Source organism: Chrysemys picta, chromosome 14 (genome assembly GCF_011386835.1).
Source record: "Chrysemys picta bellii isolate R12L10 chromosome 14, ASM1138683v2, whole genome shotgun sequence".
NCBI lineage: Eukaryota > Metazoa > Chordata > Testudines > Emydidae > Chrysemys > Chrysemys picta.
The window spans coordinates 40,489,743-40,509,004 of NC_088804.1; the positions used below are offsets into that span (position 1 = coordinate 40,489,743).

At 48.8% G+C, this 19,262-nt stretch overlaps 1 protein-coding gene across 2 annotated transcripts in view; it reads left to right on the top strand.

Moving 5' to 3' along the window:
- Nucleotides 1–14,894, top strand: part of ZNF469 (zinc finger protein 469) — a 104,732-nt gene extending 89,838 nt beyond the window's left edge. For both annotated transcript variants that reach the window (XM_042852095.2, XM_008168643.4), the window contains one exon: nucleotides 14–14,894. In XM_042852095.2, the coding sequence (XP_042708029.2) occupies nucleotides 226–13,368 (13,143 nt within the window). In that variant the 5' untranslated portion in view covers nucleotides 14–225 and the 3' untranslated portion in view covers nucleotides 13,369–14,894. The remainder of the gene's footprint in view (nucleotides 1–13) is intronic.
- The last annotated feature ends 4,368 nt before the right edge of the window (nucleotides 14,895–19,262 follow it).

Sequence of the window (19,262 nt, forward strand, 5' to 3'; positions counted from 1 at the left end):
TTCTCTATTGTAGGTCCCATCTGGAAGCATGAGGCGAATCCCAGGTGCTCTTTACCAGCAAGACCTGCCCAGTAACCAGGATAGATGTGGGAGTGGCGCACCCCTGCCTATTTAACCAAGCCTCATCCTAGCCACCTACCACCAAGAGACCATGCTCGTGAAGGAAGGATCTAATCCCACAGATGTAAGGGAAACGAGTGCCTTCTAGCCCTACCCCTCGGTATCATGACAGGAGAGACCCAGCATGTTTATGCCGTCAGTGATACTGAGTCCAGCTCCAAAGATCAAGACAAAGATTTTGCCTTTGAACGTTTCAGTGGGAAAGGTGACGGGGAGTTTAACGGTAGCTCCCTGGACACCTCGGAGCTGTGCTTGCCCAAAGGGACCGAGAGCGGGTCCCACTTTCCCAACGTCAAGGACAAAGAGCCCCACAGCCAACGGGAAGCTGTGATCAGGCCGCAGCAAGCGGGCAAGATCGACTTCAAGTCCCTCCACAACAAGCCCAAGTTTTGCAGCGATGTCCCATGGGGCAGCATCAAGGGGAGCCCGCCGTCTCCCCCGGGGAAGAGCCGAGTGAGGGATAAGAACAGGCGGTCTGGGAAAGGGGAGCGCAGTCACCACCAGCTCTACAGGCTCAGCATTAGCAACTCTCGGTCGAACCCCACCATTGGCATCGCCTACCCCCAGCAGAAGGTCACCCCGCCCAAGAAGCCAGAAGTCAGCCGAGGACCCAACTCGGGAAGCTACCGATTCCACGTGCCCAGCATCCCCGAGAGGGAGGCGGAGCTCGAGCAAGAGGACCTGAGCTTCACCCAGTGCTTCCCGGAGGTCTCCTCCAGCCTTACCTCCGGCAACTATACCTCACACACGCCAGCTGCCGCACGCCAGAACCACAGCGGGAAAGGACAGCCGTCGGCTGGCCTCCCCCACAAAAGCCCTGGCACTAACGGGCAGTTACACTATTTAGAGTTCCAGGCAAATGGGAATAAGTCTTGGCCTTCACCGGACAAAAACTTCCCGGGTGCTAGCTATGGTATCTCTGCTCCGAAACCATGCCCCTTCCCCGAGAGTGGCAAAGCCAGCACGCACTGTTTGGGCTCCTTGCCATTTCAATACCCCTTCCAGCCGCTGCATGATGTAGCAAAGGATCCTTTCCATAATGACACTACCAGCCAAGATTATATGGATGTTTCACTGGCAACTAACCAGGTGATTCATGGTGCTTTCGGCTTTCATTCTTCCTCCAGGGACTGGCAAGAGGAGGCTCTGAGCAACGGCTCCTACGAAACCGTAGCCCCAGACGGCAGGACATATGGCCTGTCTTCTCAGCCAGCTCAGTTCCTACATTCCCCGGCCCCAGGGGTCCAGCAGCAGTCCCCTCTGCCTTGCTACAAAGGAAGGAACCAGCATTCCAGTGAGCTCAATGGTGCTCTCTCTTCTTCTGGTGCTATCGACCAAACTCCAAGCACTTTCCAAGAAAACCAGTCCGTTTTCCCACCTAGTTTACATGCGACTAGTATGCCAAAGCCAGTGAGTAAGGGGCAGCCTTCACTGAAAGACAATGGACCTAGTCAAAGGATACTGACCCAAGGTAGCTCTCTTCGAAGGAATATGCCACAGAACTCTCTCCCCCAAGTGCACTTTCAGAACAAAGTTTATTGCGATTCCCCGGCGAGCGGCATAAGCACAGGATCGGTGCCTTTTGAGAAAAGCATGCCCAGTACACCTCAAGCCCACCCCCGGCTCTTGCAAGCCTGGGATGGAGCCAGTAAGGCGTTCTCTCCCGTGGACCCGACTTCAGCACCTTATTCAAACCCTGTTGGAAGTCAGTTCTCATTCGAGTGCCAGTCCAGTCCTGAGCAGAGGCAGCACGTGCAGAAAAACTCCAGGATGCCTTGGCAGCAAATACATCTCACCTCCGCAGTGCCCAGCCAGAACAGGATAGAACTATCCAGACAGCTCACCAGCCAGAAATTCCCATTCCCCCTGGGCACCTCGCAATGGCCAGGGGGCAGCAGTCTGCAGAAAGGCACCTCCAGGTATCACAGCCAGAAGCTCCTGGCAGGGGAGGGTCTCGTGGTGCAAAGGAGGGACCCCACTCGGCAGAGCTGCGGCTCAACGAACGCTTTCTCCTTTGAAGGTGGGAAGGACACCGGGTCTCCCACATGCGACTCCAGGAGCAAAGCCCTCTTCTTCGGCATGAACCAAACGGTGCCACCGGCCACCTCCAGGAGCTCTCCCAATCCGACGTTGTCTCTGCCGCCGTCGGCCTTGGTGGCTGCTTCACCGTGCGAGTCTCCGCTCCCATCACCTGTCCCCAACCCCACCTGCAGCAGCACGTGTTCTTCTCTCTCGCCTATGTCCAGTAGCCCGGTCAACCACAGCTTCGAAGACAGCCAGCTGTCTGCAACACTTACCCCAGCACCCTTCTTTCACCATCCCTGCCACCCCTCGGACATCCTGAACTCCAGCTCACTCCACTACCACCCGCCAGACTCCATCAAGCCCTTCCACTTCCCCCTGGACGCCCCAAAGGACGAGCACCTTCTCAAATGCCTCCCGGAGACCCAGTTCCACAAGCCAGATGTCGACATGGCCAAGGGCTGCCTGGATGCCTTCGAGGGGGAGCCACCTCCCCCGCCTTACTCCTCCCATCACCTGCTGGCGAACTCGCTGAGCAGTGCAAGCCTGGACCAGCTGGACGTGCTGCTGACCTGCAAACAGTGTGACCAGAACTACAGCAACCTCTCCTCCTTCCTGGAACACCGCCAGTTCTGCGGCTCGCACGCGGCTTTCCAGGGCGAGATGAGAGACGCTCCCAGGGGGGCCGAGGCCAGGAAGCAGCTCCCCCCAGAGTCCACGAAACACTCCCAAGCCAGGCCAGGGCCTTCGCTTTCTCCTGACACTCATTCGCACCTGCTCGCGTTAAACAAGCCTGTCAATTTCCTCTTAGACGGGGAAGGCAGAGGGGAGGCAAAGGAGGACCCGCTGAAAGGCCATATATTTCATGGGCTAACCACAAATTCCTTGCCACTTACTGCTTCCGACTTAGAAATCGATGATGCCAAGCTGGATAGTCTGATCACGGAAGCACTGAATGGGCTGGAGTATCAGTCCGATAACCCCGAGATTGACAGTAGCTTCATAGATGTGTTTGCTGATGAGGAACTCACGTCGGTGAAGGGCCCAGGCAGCGGGGTGCCGCACAAGGTGAAGGATGGCCCAGCCTCGGAGAACAAACTGAAGCACGCGGGGAAGGACGAGAAGCCAGCGAGTCAGTCGAAAGCCCTCTGTTACTATGAAGAGGATCATCCCAGCGGAGAGCAGGCTCAGAGCAGAGCATCGGGGACACAGCATGTTCCTAAGAGGAGACTGGCAGGCAAGTTCACAGACCGAGGGAACAAAAGGCTGGAGAAATCCAGTGTCAAGGAGCTGGCTCAGAGCAAGGCTGCAAATCGGGTGACGACTGATAAAGCACAGCCGGACAAGAATACCAAGCTGAAGACGGGGAGGAAGGGTGATGGCGGCTCTGTTGCTCCAGTGACTGTGACCAAACCTGACTCTGATAAAAACCAGCCCAGAAGCCTTAGTGAGGATGCTTATCTGAAGAGTGAAATCAGGCCAAGTGGTACCACCCCAGGGCCTGTCAATAAGAACCCCAAGCTGCTGCAGTTCTCAATGAAGGACGTGAAAAAGCGGAAGCCAAGGAGCGGCACGTGGAGCAAGGAGCTCATTCATAAAATCGTGCAGCAGAAAAACAAGCTGCACAAGCTGCATGCGAAGAGCGAGAAGAACACGCCGGTCTCCAGAGCCACCGAGAGGCTGCTGCCGGCAGCCCAGGACAGTAAATTCAGTGAGTACGAGTACATGTCGGATTCAGATGACGAAGGGGTGGCGTATGCCAAGCTGCACGGCAGAAAGAAGCTGGGGTCCGCGTTGAACGGGCGGACCAAGCGCAGCTTTAGCAAGAGGCGCTCAGGGAGAGGTGAGACGGCCAAAGAGAAAGAGCCAACCTGGACCTATAGCCCAAAGAGAGAGGGTCAGGAGCACAGGCGGGCCCCAAGCAATGAAGCAATAAAGAAAGATGGCGTTGCAGCCAGAATCCGAAGGCGAAGCAGCCGATCGTCCACTGGCAGCAATCGTAGCACTAGCCTGTCCAGTGAAACCGGCGCTAGCCCCCCAAGCACTGAAAGGGCCGACTCTGACAATGAGAAGGAAAGCGTCCAGGACAGAAGATACCCAGATAGTTCTGAGCACCTCACACCACTTCCAAGGAACCCGCTGAACCTTCTTGATAAAGAGACTCTAAAGACGAGCAGTAAAACCAAAGCGGGCTTTTCCAGAGGGACAAGGAGGTTTGGCTCAGCCAAATTTTTGCTGACTGGCTCCACGACACGTCACAGCGATAGGTCACACAGTTCTCCGGCAGGTTATAGGAACGAGGAAAGCTCACCAGAAAGCAAAGAAAAACAACGTCACAGCAGAGACGCCTTCAACAAGAGTCCCGTCAGCCTTTACTGTGAGGAGGATGCAGAGGAGCAGAAAGGAGCCACTAGCCATGCAGGTGAGATTGCGAGACCTAAGCCAGATGCTCATGATTCCACTGATTTGACAATGACCAGTGAGAGGCGTCCGTTTGCTGCTTATAATGAGGACACCCTCCCTTACCATACAGAAGAGTTAATTCCTCCCTCTCACATTGGTACTGATGCCAGCCCTGGACAGGTGAGCGCTACCTATTCGCCTGCTGGAATCAAGTACTTAAAGGAACATGGACTTTGTGAGGACCATAAAGATTATGCTGCTCCAGTCGGCTGTTACAATGGGGATCCTGTTGGAATGATGCTAGCCATCAAAGGACCCGATACCTATGTGAGCACTGACAACCCACTTTATGACCACAAAGACCTATCCAGTCGCTATGATCCTAACCTGTTCTCAAAGCCTCCAGCCCTGAGGGCCTCACACATTGACAATATGTTCTTATGCCAGGATGACATTAGCACCAGTTCATTTGAGCAGAAGCACTCTGATTTCACCCCCTTTGCCTCAGAAAATCAGCAGACCAAAGTGTCTTCCCCTCTTGGCTTTGACTCCTCTTCAATATTCGGAGAACTTCCCGTAGCTGAGTTTGATACTCCATTATACGACAGCGTCGTCACAAGTAAGGACAATTATGTCCCATATGGATGCAATCCACCCAGCAAAACAATGTCGTTTGAGCAGCAGTATCCTCCGTTTCTTCAAGAGAAGGACTGGGGTCTAATGGAGGAAGTGTCTCCAATTTTGTCGGAAGACATTGGTCAGTTTCATACCCTTTCGGTGGAAAAGCCATTAGCTAAGAAATTCCCCGATGCGGGAGCCATAACGCACAATCAAATGTCTTTACCTTTGTCAGATAGGATTGGAGATTATAATGTAGCTTTTATGAACAATATATCAGATGATGAACTGGAGATCAAGCGATTAGTTACGGAACTGGAAAGTCAGCTGCAAACCAGCAAATTAAATAATGAGGCATCCGACGTCCATCAGAAATCTGAGCAACACATCGGCACACAGCTGAGAAAAGCAACTGACCAGTTTTCACCTATACGCATGGATCAAGAGACAGGGAATGAAAAGGGTTTGTTCTTTACAGATGCCCTGGGGAATACAAACCTTCTTTCCACAAAAGTCTGTGTGGGCCAAAGTTTAGTGAATGAGAAGCCTACAGTTCCCAACATAGATGGGAACTATAAGAACCACCAGGATTCTTGGCCCTGCCCAGCAGCGTTTAATTCTTTAGAATCAAGCATGTGTACACCAGCTGCTGAAGATTCAATCTCTGTAGATCATTTCTGTTCCAAAGAGGCCTGCGATAAGTTCCCGGAAGCTCTGAAGGGTGCAGAAACTTCCAAGGAAAGTGACTCCAGAGAGATGGAGAATGAACCTTCCCAGGTTATCCCTGATTCATGCATGCCAGACAAATTAGAGGCTCCAATCTACACAGGCCATATGATAAAAAGCCCTGCCATGGTTACTGATACCTTGTTCCCTAAAACTCTAGAGGCAGCTGAACTAAAGAAACACGATATTTTTCCATCCCTGCCAAGTAAACACGGAGCTGACGGGTTTTCCGAGCCAGGGAAAATGGATAAAACCTTTGATGAGCCTCCAGAGCTGGAATCTTTCAGCAGCCAGGTTCCAAATCTGAAATCTGAATTTGGGTTTCAGGAAGATCGGGTCCCCACCTTGGATCTCGCTTTGTCTTCTCATGCCACAAATGACCTGGACTCAGAAGAAAGACCTTTAGACAAAGCCGAGTCACCCAAAGTGCTAAAAAGCTCAGTGCACTTTGAAGGTGACGACAATGGACCTGTTTTATTGGAAGAGACTGAAGAAAATAAGGATCCTGCAGTCTACCAAACCCCAGGGCCCTTTGACAAGGCTAGCAACCGGAAAGCATTATTATTCGATATACTGAGTGTGTCCAAAGAGACTGATTGTGGTACAGAAAAGGTGCTAGCCTCCCAAGAAACTACAGCGAACCCATTACAGCAGCTCCAACTGTTTGTTGCCCGGACAGTCAAGAATAATGAAGAAGAGCTGATGATGCCATGCTTCCCAATACTGCTCTCTGCCAACCACCAACCTTCAAATGCCAATATCCAGTCTGAGCAGGAAGAGGAAGGCGAGAATTCAGCATGTGTTCATGCATGTGTAGAGGGGAACGAGCCCACGGGAGGAGAAGCAGAGAGCACGGCTACCACATCAGAAGCAACTGGAGTTTTTCCAGAGGCAGGTGAACAGCTGGAATCGTGCAAGGAAACAGACACCTACACTGCAGAGCAATCCACATTTGCAAACCACAAGCCGCACAATGATGTAACGGAGCTGCAGCACTTAGCGGATGAATGTTCCGAGCCGAGTGACATTAATATCTGTGCAGATGGCGTATCACAAGAGCATAATAACCTCTCACCATGCAGCAGCGCAACGGTAACCCCATTGCTAGGGCAGGTAAAGAAAGCTGATCAGATTGTGGCGGAGCAGGAGCAAGATAAAAACAAAGCAACCTTGGCATTTAAAAACCACAGACAATCCTATTTAAGCCATAGTTTGTTTGAGAAAGAAACATTAGGCAATGCACTGACAGAGACACTAAACGTAAGCACTGCTGAATGTAATGCTTGGTCTGAGGGAGCTAGTCATCAAATGCAGTTGTCATGCACCATAAAAACCAAATGCATAGGGTCAGCCAATAATCAGGCGGGACATGAGACACAGCTTCCTTGCAGTGCGTCTTTGGGTCCCGTTAGCTCTTTGAATCCTTCTGAAGATCTTCACCAGGAATATAATGTATTGCATGAAACTAACATCTATTCCGTAAATGCTCAGCTTCCTGAAGACGGCAGTGGAAAGCAAAAGCAGGCCCTTGACACTTGTCACTCCAAAGAGGACTCTCTGGCCAGTTTGCCTTTGCAAACTAGCTTTTCTCACCACCAATATTTGCAGAACAGTAATAATGAAAAGGTAGAGTTCTCGGACTTCAGTGTGCAGCTCTCGGAAGAGGATAGATACACGGCCCCTGTGCTTGACACAGAGACTCAGTCAAGTTCATTTATTGTAAAAAGGTTCAACTCTGACTCAGAGAAAAATCTAGTTTGCGGTTCCACGCAAAATCCTTTAGAGCAAGGAAAATGGAAAGACACACGTGTCTTTCAACCCACTCTTCCGCAATGCAACACCACTGCTCCCGCACCTTTGGATGCTATTGGAAACATTCGTCATTGTCTTGCCGAAGACGTTCTAAATCATTTTGGGCAGTCTGAAAAAGAAGGACCAGCAGAACCTCATGTTCCACAATGCCCCGGTGAGCTGGCAGTTTCTGGTTTGGAGATCGAAAGCCCCCAGAAATTGCAAATGAACGACTGTATTCTTCCCTGCATGCCACCTTTGGATCAAAATGACATTCATGATGGGCTGCCAGAAAGCACTTGTGCTGAGCTGTTATGCCCTCTTTATAAAGGAAGCAAGACATGCACCGTCACAGACATGATTATTAATTCTCAGTCAATGCCTCTGCAGGGCATCCATGCTTGTCAGCCCACACCAGAAACCAAAGATTACTCAACGCAGCCCACTAATCTTTCACCAGTTGGAGAAAGAGACGGAGAGGTAAACTTAAATCAAGAAAAGGAGCTTAAAAAGTGCCATTATAATGGAAATAAACATCAAAATGAGCCAGAGGCCGCGTGCAATAGCTTTGTCATTCCACAGATCCCAACTGTTGTAAGTACTGCCTTTGAAAGGACAGCAGATTCTGGCCCTGTTGATCAAGAGGTCCACCAGTTTACAGAGGTGCCGGAGATGAGACCTAGTGACCCCTCCAAAAATGTGGATAATAGAGAAAATAATTCAAAAGGAGATGACTCGGAAAGCCATGGCGCTGAGAGTACTGGAGGAGACAGCAGTTGTATGTTAAATACCATGGAGCAAGAAGAGGAGAGTGGCATGTTTAAAAATATCCCAAATGCATCCAGAAATGGGCATCTGAAAGAAAAGAAAGAAAATGGCCTCCAAGTCACTTGTGATATTTGTTCAGCATCTTTTAGATCCAAACCAGGATTGACCAGACACAAAGCTGTAAAGCATCGGACGAAAAATGACGGCACACTGCTGCCGAGCAAAACTTCAAAGTTCAGTTTGAATCTGCTGGAGAAAACATCTAAAATGTCCAAGAAAGTCTCTAGGAAAAGCATAAAGGCCACTGCCAAAGAGAGAATGAATAACACACAAATGCCAACCAGCGCTGTTGGACATGTCTCCAAGAAAACATGTGCAGGTCAAGAGAAGGAGCCCAATGCACAAATGCAAGAAGTAGTTAGTAGAGTGCTCAGTGACCTCAGTGTCATATCGCTTGAAGTGTGCCATGAACGTCATCACACAGATATTCTGAGTAAAGAAACAAAGACAGAATCTCATAGCTCAGATACAGGGGGATTGGATGAATCAGTGACAGAAAAACCCGGTCCTAGAAAGCAACCAAATAAACGGGGAAAAGGCAGAAGAAGCCAAAGCAAAGATCCTGGGGGGTTAAATAGAAATTTAGAGAAGAAACTAAGTAGAAAAGCAAGAAGGAAAGTAAAGATGTTTCCCAATGAAAGTGAAGTCAATGGATTGTCCGACCTGGAGAAGAATGCTGTTGATGGTCCTTCCAATGTTGTTTCCAGTAGAATCAACTCCAGTCTGTCAAATGTGATTGAAGACTTGGCTGAGCCAGGCAGCTGCATCTCAGCAGAGGAACAAGACAGGCCATGCTCGCCCCAGCAGTCTCACACAGCAAAACGGTCACCTTGCATAGTTAAGCATGCAGATGAAGTGGGTGATTGGGTCATCTCTTCCATGGAGACAGACAGACAGGAGTCACTAAAGGTCCCCGTGAGCTGTCAAAAGCAGATGGAAGATCCAAGTCAAGGAGAAAAGGCACAGGCCAAAGAGAAATGGGCAAGTGGGTTCATGAAGCAAGTGGAGAAGGGGTTGAGCAAGGTATGCAAAGAACAGCTTGATGATGGTGTTGGCACAAATGTGAAAGAACGTGAGAATTCCTTGGGAGAGAGCAATCATGGGAATCATAGTAGTGCCTTCGGGCATCCCTTGAGTCCTTCCAGACCAGATCTGTCGTTAGAAACGTGTGAATCTGAAACGGCCAACAAGGATCCCACTAAAGGCATGTTGGAAAGTGCTTCTGATGACAGCCCTTGTTTGGCAGAGTCAAAGCCCTGGCGAAAGGGAGAGTTGCTACAGAGAAAGGAGTCCTGCACTGGTGATGCAACTGAGCCAGACCTGCAGGGTTTATTTGATGATGACGTCACATTTGCACAGCTGTTTCCAAGGGACAACCAGTTCACCCGGAGGAAGTGCACGCGTGTGTATGGGAAACGAACCAAGAAACCCAAACCTGTCACTGATGCAAATGTCGGGCCAGTGCGTGCCATAGACTTCTTTCCCATCCGGCTGGCTTCAGACCTCAGTGAAACCAGCTCTTTCTGTGTCACCAGGGACGATCCTTGTGAATATGAAACCATCTCCATTGACGATGCCTTGATGCTAAACATGTGTCACAGCAGTAAGCCCAAGGGGTGTGATGCCAGCTCCAACGCTTCCACAAATATTGCACTGCAGCCAGATTATGAGAAAAACAGCCAAAGGAAGGAGGTCATTGACCTGGAGGATGATAACATGTTAACCTTCCTCTGCCAAAACAACCAGATGGAAAACATCCCGAACTTGAACATTTGGGGAAGTCTTGAAAAGGAGGCAGAAAATCTTCCTGCTGATGAAATACTGTTCAAGTCCCCTACGGAGCTTGAAAATGAACATTCAATAGCAGAAACTAGCCCAGAACCCCCAGAGCTGGAAGAGGAATCCTTCAACAGCAAGATCAATGAGGACCAAGGTTCACCTGAGTTTCATACGATTGACATTGAGATGTTGAGTGCAAAGTTCAAGATGCAGGACATGTGCTTTTTCAGCCCTTGCAAAGATAATCCTGGCCATTTGGATGAAAGCCTGGTGTGTTTCAAGCAGAAGCCAAGCCAGCATAACAAACACAGCAAAAATAAGCTAGAAGATGGGAAGCCAGGCAAAAATCGCAACGATATGAACATCAAGTCTAAGGATAAACAATACAAATGCAAAGTGTGTTTCCAGTGGTTTCTCACCTTAGGGGAACTGGACTTTCACAAACTCACCCATAACCCTTCCCCTCCACCTACCTGCTATATGTGTGTCCAGCGCAAATTCAGCTCAAGGGAGCAATTGAGGGACCATTTAAAAGAGAAGCATGCAAAAAACAAAGCTGGCCTGTGGGCCTGCGGAATGTGCCTGAAGGAGATTTCCGATGTCTGGATGTACAACGAGCATCTCAGAGAGCACGCCACGCAGTTCGCTCGGAAAGGTCAGGCTCAGAAATCAACGATGGGTCTGCCCACCTGCTTCAGCGAGGACAACGCTGCGGTCACCCACTTCCTGAATACCATCATGTATCGGAAACCAAGCAAGTCATCCAAGCTGGTGGATTCCGCCAGCAAACACCTTGCCAGCAAAGAGAACAAGAGCCTAAAAGAGCCACCCCCCAACCAAGAGGCAAAGATAACTAAAGACGCCTTGGAAAGTAGTGTCAGAATTAAACCAGCTTCCTTCGCCTCCAGCTCTTCCAAAGGGTCTGCCAGTCCATCTCCAGACAATATGCCAAAAGGTGAAAGCACTCAAAAAGCTGTCCCCATGCATCCGGACTGCAAGGATCCTTCCAGAGATTGCCATCACTGTGGAAAACAATTTCCCAAGCCCTTCAAGCTCCAGCGCCACTTAGTGGTGCACAGCTTACAGAAGATTTACTTGTGCCACAAGTGCCCAATGTTCTATCCGGAAACCAAAGAGCTTCGAAGCCACCTGAGTCAAGATCATGGGATAGCAGAGGAGCCGGAGATCAAGCACACCACGCTGTATGCATGTGAGCTCTGCGCGGACGTCATGCATGTCATCAAAAAGTCGTTCATATGCAGCATGTGCAACTACACCTTCTCTAAGAAAGAACAGTACGACAGGCACATGGAGAAGCACCTGGCGGGAAGCAACAAGACTTTCAAATTCAGAGGGGTCATGAGGCCTGGCATCTCCTCCAAGGATGGCAATGAGAAAATCAAAGAGGAAAATTATCCAAGGGAGGACATGCCACCACGCAAGAAAAGGAAGCTCACACACCATGGCAGCTTGGATCCACACAACCCACCGATGCACCTTGACCATAGTAATGATCTACAGCTAGCTGATGTGCCTTTACCATCTCCCAGTGAGTCCTGCCCTGAAACAGGTGATGACCCTGGAGCAACTTTGCCCCAAACCTCTGTGAAAACAGAAGACCTCGTGGGTGACTTCAAAGACCTCCTGGCTGAAATGGAAAAATCTCAGTTCAATACCCTCCCGCCGCCCCCTTGCCTGTCTCCTTCTCTGCCCCAGGCTGTCGTGAGTGATCCAGAGCTCAGTTACACCACGATGCTTTCCATTGAAGAACTAGACAAAGGAGCCTTTGATGGGAAGTCTCTTCCTTTCCTGGACTCTTCTGAATTTCGTATGGACCTTTCTAATTTAGCTCATAACCAGGCCACGGATGGAAAGCTATCTCCACCTCATCTCACTGAGAAACATGGGCATGCAGATGGCCAAGAAAAACCAACCACGGGCAATCAAAGAGAACACCTGGTGGGGATATTGGACAATCCCAGTTCACGAGAAGAGCCTGTCGACGAGATCCCTTGCCTCAAACTAGCTAAGAAAATCCCAGAAATTTCTGCACCAAAAGTAGAAGCTCCACTGGCCAAGGACGCTCATAAAACATTGTGGAGCAGCCCAAATGTAGATGATGCTCCTAGGGAAATTGCATCCAAGTCCAATTATTCAGAGTCCGCCTACCCCTCTCTGCCTCTGAAGGACAAGACATCATCACCTGTTCTAAACAGGGCTGCCAAAGATTCAGCCCCTCAGAAGAAAACCGCAGGCAGTCAAGTGAGTGGCGAAGCTGCCTCCGCTGCAACTGGTAATCTGGGCAGCACAGAGGAGATTCAGAAACCCTGCTCACTAAAAGAAAAAGCCATGCCTGAGACAGGTGTCTGTGCCAAAGATGGCAATGCCAGTGCCAGCGACAGAGAAATAGGATGCAATCAAAACAAACTCTCAAGTCAACTCAAAGCTGAGGGAGTGGCCAACCCTGTGAAACACGGCCACTCGGATCCAGGTAAATCCTTGGACAAGCCGGCTCTGAACGGGCCGGGCAAGCTGCACCCAAAGAAGCGAAAAGAGCACAAGTCTTCGAGTCACAAAGGCAGCTCAGCGTCTAGGGAGAACATTGAGGGAGATGGGAAGAAGAAGAAAGCCCGAACACCGGGCCCTGGGAGGAGCGACGGGGCTGGAGAGCTCAAAAGAGCCGAATGGACTAACAACGAGGCTTCTGCCCTTTCCCCCGGGAAGAGGGAAATGCACTGCAACAAACTGATCCCCAAGCCCAGAATGTCAGGAGTTGGCAACCAGCTGAAAAAGATGGCGCTGGACACCTACAATCAGAAGAAGGTGACTAACCGTCATTCCAATGGAGACCTGAAACATAAGAAGGACATCCTGGGGAAAACCTTTCACCATCTCCTAGCCAAAGGCCCCGCCACGTCCCTACACAGCTCTTTAAACAGGCACAGAGCTGTCCAAGGTGCTAAACCTGCTGACTCTCACAATTACAGGACAGCCGAATCCCAGAACAATCTCCTAAGCCAACTGTTTGGACAGAAATTAACGAGCTTTAAAATTCCTTTAAGAAGAGATACTTCAGAGTAATTTATGAAAGTGACTTATGGTGATCCTCAGCTGCTTTCATGGGGTTTGCAAGGGAAAAATTATCAAAGCATTAAATTCGTTTGTGTAGCGTGATTTTTCTGTCTAGTTTAAATGAACTTGCACTGCAGTCTCTGTGAAATAGTTTGCTTTGTGTCTACTAATCTACTTTAATTCACCTGATTTATCATGCAAATGCTAGAACTTTGATGTTGCTGATGATTTTCATGAACTGAAATTGTAATCGCTTTGGGCAGACTGAATCGTCAAGAGCAATTGCTTTATTGCAGAAGTGCTGAGGTTATAAGGATACTTGCAAATCTCAGACCCTTTTGAGACTGCTTCTGTGTTATCTTTGTACAAAGTACTTGAAGAGATGAACTTCATTCCATAGACGTCTTATTCAGAAGGTGCAGTACACTGTAGAAAGCAATTTTTTTAAAAGATTTTGCACAAATAATCCTGTACAATTCATTAAATTGGGAACTGGCCTACGACATGATAAATTAAAAAAAAATTAAATTAAGAATCAAGTGCCACCTATTTTGACAGCCATTCCTAAGAATTTGTTTCTATGTTGCCAAGAAAATAACGAACTAGCTTGCTTGCTGCGTGGGCCTATTGTAGTGTTTCAAACATTGATGCCATTATTTGACCACTGTAGATTATGTAAATGCATGAAAAATGAGAATAACGCTAGCGAACTGCACCTTGACATTTGTGACAAACTTTTTTTGTTTCACGGATAAAACTGTGCCAAATTACCAGACCAGAATAGTACTGTCCAAGTGACCATAACGGTATAACTTCTAAACTATCTTACTGTATTGACTTAGTAGCTAAATAGGTATCAGCTTTTTACTATGCAGTTACTGGTGCTATTTTTATTTTGTAATGTGAATACAGACTTCCTTGATTTAAAAAGAAAAGGGAACAGATAGGAAGTAGCAGTGACCTGTAAAAGAAATCAAAGCAGGAAAATAAAACTTTTTATAACATCCTGTATGCTGGTACTCCATAGTGTTAAAAAGGTTATGTCATGTTATCGAGCAGGTATACAACTGAACTTTGAACCAGAAAGAAATCTCAGGTGCAAATGAGGACATGGAAGATACTTAAATACTATTGAAATACTCCCAAGTCAAGGAGGTGAAGTAATGCACTGATGTGATATGAACAAATAGAGTACTTTGCGTCTGTCCTGCAAAAAAAAATTTTTTTTTTAGTTTTAAAAGGGAAAAAAGAGGCTTTATCCTGTTAATATGTATCTTTACTGTCCTTTGTATTGTATAAAAAACTATTGTAGGTAATTTACCTTGGGTGCAATGTGTTATGTCAAAAGTTTTTATTTTGATATTTTGTCAGAGAGGAAAAAGAGAGCAAGAAATGCCTTTTTATTATGTCGTATGTGTGCTATTAAAGTGCCTCTTTAATATTGTTAAATAAAGTATGAGATGAAAATATGGGGTGGTACTGTAAAATCATACCTAATTAATCTTTTCAAATATATTCCAATATTTTCACAGAAACTCCCAGACTCCATGGAATTTGTCAGATGTTTTTCTTTCTTCTTCTTTCCTGCACTGCATACACACACCCACGCCCCAATTTTGCTGGGAGTTTGCAGCCAGAGACTGTTTATTACTGTGTGTATGTGTGCGCACATGTGCATGTACAGGTACACACACAATAGGATCTGGTGTGGTCTTATAACCACTCAACTAATAATAAATAATAACTTGCTAGGTTAGATGACTTCTATCAATCTAAGGGGGGGAGGGATAGCTCAGTGGTTTGAGCATTGGCTTGCTAAACCCAGGGTTGTGAGTTCAATCCTTGAGGGGACCACTTGGGGATCTGGGGCAAAATAAGTACTTGGTCCTGCTAGTGAAGGCAGGGGGCTGGACTCAATGACCTTTCAAGGTCCCTTCCAGTTCTAGGAGATGGGATATCTCCCTTAATTATTATTATTTTATTATTAAGGTGGCCCCATTACCACAGTATCTGTCCTCACAGCACCCCATTTGTGGTAAGGTAGTGCCATTATCCCCCTTTAAAAGATGGTGAAACTAAGGCATAGAGAGATGAGTGACTTGTCCAAGAACACAAGGCATTGTAGGGTGGAGCACGGAATTGAACCTGCATCTCTCAGGCTCCAAGCCTCTAACTACTAGGCCATCATTCCTCTAGTTGCTGGAGGGGAGTTTTTAAATAACACTTATCTCACCTATTGTGCTTGTCATCCAAACCTCTCAAAGCATTTACCCAGAAATGGTAAGTTCAGTTCTCGTCCTGCTGCACATAGGGAAACAAAGGGGCCAAGACTTATCCAAGGTCATATCCTGTAGGTCAGTGCCAGAGCTGGGACTAGGAGCCAGGCAGCTTAGTGCACTGTCCACTGGGCCGTGCTGCCTGGTCCATAACGGCACCATCGCTGCCAGGATTCAAGATGAGGTTTGATAAGATGTCCTGGGAAGCGAGCAGCGAGACTGTGAAGGTGGCCGACCCACAGAGGCCTTTCTGGCTTGTGAGGAGAGGACCGTCACTGAGGGTGATTACTGATTGGCTGGAGATTAGTTGGGATTGGGTTAAAGAGCTATAAAATTTGCCCCAACTTTAAAAGAGTCAGTGTAGCGTGGGAGCTTGACTTGACCAGAGGCCTGTGTGATGCACTCCGGGCAAGAAGCCTAGCTCCGAGAGAGGTGGCTGTAGATTTCAAAGTTGGAGGTCAGTTGGGAAGCTCGCCTTAGACAAAAGCCTGCTCCAGTGATTTAGTGTAACCTGGGACGTTAACATAGGCAAAGGTTTGCTGGGAAAGCTCGGTTCTAGGCAGAGCCCACTACCAGCCTGAGAAGATTTCCTTTCATTGGATAAAGGCTTATTCTAGTGCTGGGGGTTTTGCTTTAGCTGGCAATTATATTATCGTCAACTGATTACCTAAATTATTGCCGTTTTTATGGGACCTCAAATTAAAAGAAAGTCTATTTTGTCCTATGTTTTTAATGCTCCTGTGTCTTTTTTCTGCTTCCTTCACCTTGACTGTACCTGACTCTACAGCCACCGTTTACATGCACGAAATCACGGTGTGACGTGGCCCCATGTATGTAGGTAGGTTTATGTGCCCCCCATTCATGACCATGGTATCCCTGAGTTCAGTAACTAGAACTGTGATGTGGTGTCCATAGGAACTGCTACACCAGAACACCAATGGGTCATCTAGCTTGATATCTTATTTCCAGCAATGGCAGATGCTTCAGGAAAAATCCCCCATAATGCACCTGTGTCTGAAATACCAGAAGGGGCACAAGAGAATTTCTGCCTGACCCATAGCTTATGCCTTGAAACATGAGGATTTTGACTGCCCTGGTCATTTTCGCAGGTGGCCAAACCGGTTGAGATCAGATAAGTGAGGACAGTTAGCTTTTGTCTCATTTTTTCACTTTCACACTCCACTGCACTTTTAGTAGGATCAAGAATCTGACCTGCAGCAAGACAAGAATACGTTCCCACAGGTCACCCAGCTGCACTGGCGGAAGTAGGCGCTTGGAATCTTGTGAAACCACGTGATCATCCCCGGCCAATTTTGCAGACCCAGTAAGTTAGACTAAGCAGCATCTAAATGTCTGCGTGCTTCTCTCAAACTAAAATGACCCTTCTGAGGTTCACCCCTCGCTAGTCATTATATCCTAGCGGGTATCATTGCACTCCCCCCCCCCTCCAGCCGTATCTCAGCCTGGTCACCCAGAATGAAGTGCTAGAAGCCCTGAGAGGTAATGGAGCTGCAGCAGAGCCATGACGGCTAGCAGAGACCCACTCTGTCTGCTCCTAACAGACGGGATCAGTCCCACCTGCCGAGAAGTGGCCCTGTTTGAGAAACACACCTGATCCTCTAAAGCCAATGCTAGGTGCAGAAAAGCTCTCCCACTATTGCCCAGTGTCAGACCTCCCATTCCTAGGCAAAGTCATTGAGAAAGGTGTGACAACAATGTGTGACCGCTACCAGCATCCTGGATGCCTCCCAATCGAGCTTCAGCCCAGGTCAGCTTTCGTAGTTCCAAGACAGCCTCCTCATGGCCATGGATGGAGGCCACAACTCAATGCTCATCCTACTTGACTTTCGGCCACGGTGTACTGCTGCCCGGCTGACGTGATGTAGCTGAAGTACTACACTGGCTTGAGTCATTCCGTCATGACCCAAAATGTGGTGATGGGCAACTGCTTTTCACCCTTGACGTCCTTTATCTGCAGCATGCAATGGAGCGATATGGTTGCCTCCAGTTGCTTCCATAGCCACATAAGATCACTGGGCATCTTGCTACTCTCCATGGACTCTTCTTCCAGCAGTGCACCTGTTTCACCCAGCTGAGTGTCTCTTCTGCCATGGATGCAACCAACACCATCACAAGGAAGTCACAATGCCCAAAGGAGAGAGCTACCTGGATAAAAAGCAGCTGGTTTAAAGGCAACCCAGGCAAGACCAAAATCATGGGAAACTTTGTGTAATGGGAAATTTGGAATAATTGGCCAGGTCATTGTCCTCGCCTTCCCTCGAGGATGCCTGCTACCCCTTTGTCTAAGTGGTGCAAAGCCCCAGCGTCCTGCTTCGGTCAGCACTTAGCTTAAATGGTCAAATATCCTTCCACCTCCCGCTGGCTAGGGAATGTCCGCCCTTCCTCCGGGATGGGGATACGGCCACAATGATCCAGGCACTCATCACCTCTGGACCAGGTTAGTGTAACTCGCTGTATCTGGGGCTGGCGGGGTGCAGCAAAGCAGAGGCTACCGCTTGCACAGAATGTCGCTGCCAGCCTCCTTATTGGGGCAGGCTGCTGTGAGCCCATCACCCCTGCGCTCCGATGCTGCCGCCGGCACCCAGCCCACTGCCACAGCCCGTCTGTCCTCATCTTCAAAGTCTGGAGTGGGTCAGGACACAGCCACCGCAGGGATCACCTCTCCAGCCATGAGCCTGTAGAATAAACCTGTTCTGGAGCCGTGCAGCTCCCCAAGCTCGGGCTAGGGGTGCGAGACAAATCATTGGTGGGTGAGCAGGGTCTGCCTATGGGTTGAGCATTTCCACCCCAGCCAAATGAATAAAGGAGAGGGAAAGACAAGACAGAGCCGTGTCTGTCCCAGACAGTGCCTCTCTACCAGGAAGAGGAAAAGAGCAGAAGATTCCTTAAGTCCAGTAGGGACCTCATGGAGCAGCCTTAATTTGCCTGGTAATGAATTCTCTAGAAAATCCTCCCCTAGACAGTATGGAAATGAATCAGCTATGTAGCTGATCCCAGGGCTGGAATAGCAAGGGGCTGCAGGCCAAGATTGAGGGGCACCTGCAGAGCTGAGAAAGGAGGGGGCCAGTTCCGGAGTGGCAGAGGGGACTGTTGGTCGGGAAGGAGATGAACTGGCAGTGCTGGGTGGGTGACTGCAATAGTGAACAGTAGAGGGGAGAGGAGGTTACAGGTCATGGTTGGACTGAAATAGCAGCGGTCACTGAAGGTCAGAAGGATTAAGTAAGTGACTTGTCCCAGATCACGCAGCAAGTCAATGGAAGCGCAAGGAGCATTACCCAGGTCTCCTGACTTGCAGCTGTCTTGCTCTGACATTGTACCATGCCTCTCCTGATATTGCAGAGCCATGAGCCCCATGTGTTGAGCACTGTGACCCCCACAACTCCAGGGAACAGGCTGCGAGTGGAATTCAAGGACATGCCATCATGTTGATGTTTCCCCCACTTGGGGGTATCACTGGGAGCTGTCCAAGTAACATGAAATATGGTAGCTGCCAGACAGGTAGTTCACATCAGTTAATGTTCAGCCCATCAGCCCAATCCCCAACACGAATGGGAGTTGCCAGCATTTTTTCTAAAACGGGAAGGGAGCCTCATAGCAACATTGGTT